This window comes from Rhinopithecus bieti, unplaced genomic scaffold (genome assembly GCF_001698545.2).
Source record: "Rhinopithecus bieti isolate Rb0 unplaced genomic scaffold, ASM169854v2 scaffold_18354, whole genome shotgun sequence".
NCBI classification, from domain to species: Eukaryota; Metazoa; Chordata; class Mammalia; order Primates; family Cercopithecidae; genus Rhinopithecus; species Rhinopithecus bieti.
In genome coordinates this window covers 1,475,215-1,478,241 of record NW_016809835.1, presented here as the reverse complement: position 1 = coordinate 1,478,241, position 3,027 = coordinate 1,475,215, and the positions used below count along the sequence as shown (strand labels likewise).

The following is a 3,027-nucleotide window of genomic DNA, read 5'->3' as shown; positions in this document are numbered from 1 at the left end:
GTCTCAAAAAAAAAAAAAAAAAAAAAGTCAAATGACCCAGATAAGACAAATGAAAAGGAAAAAACTACATTTGTTCTTTCAGCATTACATATATGAGTACTTGTGCCTTGGGATAAAATTTCCAGGGCAGCTTCATACACAGATTCAAAGATCACTAAATCTCAGAAGTATGTGGCTTTGGATAAAAAAATAAAAACAAAATGAATGAATAAATAAATCTCAAACAACACAGACAATGACTTATTCTTAAAAACTCAAAAGAGGCCGGGTGTGGTGGCTCACACCTGTAATCCCAGCACTTTGGGAGGCCAAGGCGGGCAGACTGCTTGAGCCCACAAGTTCAAGACCAGCTGGTCAACATGATGAAACCCAGTCTCTACTAAAAATACAAAAATTGGCTGGGCATGGTGGCACATGCCTATAATCCCAGCTACTTGGGAGGCTGAGGCACAAGAATCACTTGAACTTGGGAGGCAGAGGTTGCAATGAGCCAAGATTGCATCAATGCACTACAACCTAGGTGACAGAGCAAGAGTTTGTCTCAGAAAATAAAACTAAAAACCTGTCAAATGACTCAAAAAGTAGTTCCAGTAAAGAGGAAGCTACTGATGTCAAAGAGGTATATACAATTTAATAAAATTACTTTATAAATTGTGACAGTGGAATAGCAATACTTACAATTATTTTTTTATATAATTTATATAGTTTTAAATAGGAACATGTAACTAAATTAAAAATTAAAGCTAGACAGTGATCCATATTATTTACATCTATACAAGTTTATATATTAAAGTTGGCCCTCTTCAAAATTGAAAAAATATTTTCTCATTGGCATAATGGAAGAATCACCTATTATCTGTGGCCACCTTAAACAACTTCAATGTGTTATCACACAGCTTAAAGTATAATATGAAGAAAATATTTTAAATACTTTCAGACTAAATGCAGTTTAGCTTGAAAGATAAAGACAAATTACATGTTTTACAAGGGTGTACCAAAGTAGACAAAACAATCAAAGAATTTTAAAAAAGAAGAAAATATTTTAAAACTTTTAATACAAAATTTTTTAAAAGATGAATTACAGCCGGGCATGGTGGCTCATGCCTGTAATCTCAGCACTTTGGAAGGCCAAGGTGGACGGATCACGAGGTCAGGAGATTGAGACCATACTGGCTAACATGGTGAAACCCCGTCTCTACTAAAAATACAAAAAAATTAGCTGGGCGTGGTGGCGGGCGCCTGTAGTCCCAGCAACTCAGGAGGTTGAGGCAGGAGAACGGCATGAATCGGGAGGTGGAGCTTGCAGTGAGTCGAGATCATGCCACTGCACTCCAGCCTGGGTGACAGAGCCAGACTCAGTCTCAAAAAAAAAGAGATGAATTACAAAGTATCTGTATAGCAAAAATTATAATGCAGAATAACAAAACTACTATTTAAACTATTTTGTTCCCATTTTACCTCCACCTATTGTAATTATCTTTACAAGAAATAAACTGATATGAGCCTGGTCTTTAACAACCTGTTGAAAACTTATAGTACCATTTATTTCGGTATTTCTTGTACATTACTTAATATTTAGAAAGCCAATGAACTTACATGTTGGTCTTTCAATTCCCCCTGACATCCATAACAAAATCTGAAAAAAAAGTTTAACAATCAGTTTTTTCTTAAAATTCACTCATTAAAATAGTTCAGCAAAATCTCAATAACTAGAATCCTTTAATTAATATGTACTTGTCTTCACATGACTTTTAGGAAAAAGAGTTAAGAATACCAAAAGGCCAGGCACGGTGGCTCATGCCTGTAATCCCAGCACTTTGGGAGGCCGAGGCGGGTGGATCACCTGAGGTCAGGAGTTTGAGACCAGCCTGAACATGGTGAAACCTCGTCTCCACTAAAAATACAAAAATTAGCCGGGCGTGATGGTGGGCGCCTGTAATCCCAGCTACTCGGGAGGTTGAGGCAGGAGAATCGCTTAAACCCAGGAGGCGGAGGTTGCAGTGAGCCGACATGGTGTCATTGCACTCCACACTGAGTGACAGGAGCAAAACTCCATCTCAAAAAAAAAAAAAAGAATACCATAAATTTAAAAAAATTCCACAGTATATACAAGGTCATCTGACAGCCCAAAATGTAGTTTTTATTTTCATTAAGATTAAATGTGAGCATGCTTTATTTTTCTTTTTTTTCAAGTCAAGGGTCTTCGTTTGTCTCAAAGGCTGGAGTGCAGTCGTGCTATCATGGCTTACTGCAGCCTCAACCTCCTGGGCTCAAGTGATCCTTCTGCCTCAGCCTCCTGAGTAGCTGGGACTACAGGCATGCATCTCTACGCCTAAGTTTTTATTTAGACAGAGTCTCGCTATATTGCCCAGGCTGGTCTCGAATGCCTGGGCTCAAGCAATCCTCCCATCTTGGCTTCCCAAAGTGTTAGGATTACAGTCATAAGCCACCGTGCCCAGCCAGAAGCACTTTCAAACTTTTGTTTGATAGTCAGTTATTCTAATAAGTGTTACTTTGTGATTCTTCACAGTTACTGGCTATGAACCTCCAACTATGAAAGAAGAGAATTTAATTCTCTTTCAACCATCTTGAACCCAGTAATGCATAAATATGTAACTAACGTCATTCTCAATTCTTTCTACATAGTTAAGTCTACCTTTTGGATAGAACAATAATCAATGTTTAGTTTACTATGCCTATAAAAATATTCTCAGCTAAGCCATAAGTTTTCCCCTATTTAAAACATTTTTTTGGCCGGGCGCGGTGGCTCAAGCATGTAATCCCAGCACTTTGGGAGGCCGAGATGGGCGGATCACGAGGTCAGGAGATCGAGACCATCCTGGCTAACATGGTGAAACCCCATCTCTACTAAAATATACAAAAAACTAGCCGGGCGAGGTGGCGGGCGCCTGTAGTCCCAGCTACTCAGGAGGCTGAGGCAGGAGAATGGCGTGAACCCGGGAGGCGGAGCTTGCAGTGAGCTGAGATCCAGCCACTGCACTCCAGCCTGGGCAACAGAGTGAGACT

General features: G+C 39.5%; 1 protein-coding gene across 1 annotated transcript in view; it reads right to left on the bottom strand.

Moving 5' to 3' along the window:
* LOC108541125 (general transcription factor IIH subunit 2) overlaps nt 1–3,027 on the bottom strand; it is a 35,943-nt gene that overhangs the window by 1,290 nt on the left and 31,626 nt on the right. The window contains exon 13 of the mRNA XM_017890564.1: nt 1,597–1,636. Coding sequence (XP_017746053.1) covers nt 1,597–1,636 — 40 coding nt within the window. The remainder of the gene's footprint in view (nt 1–1,596; nt 1,637–3,027) is intronic.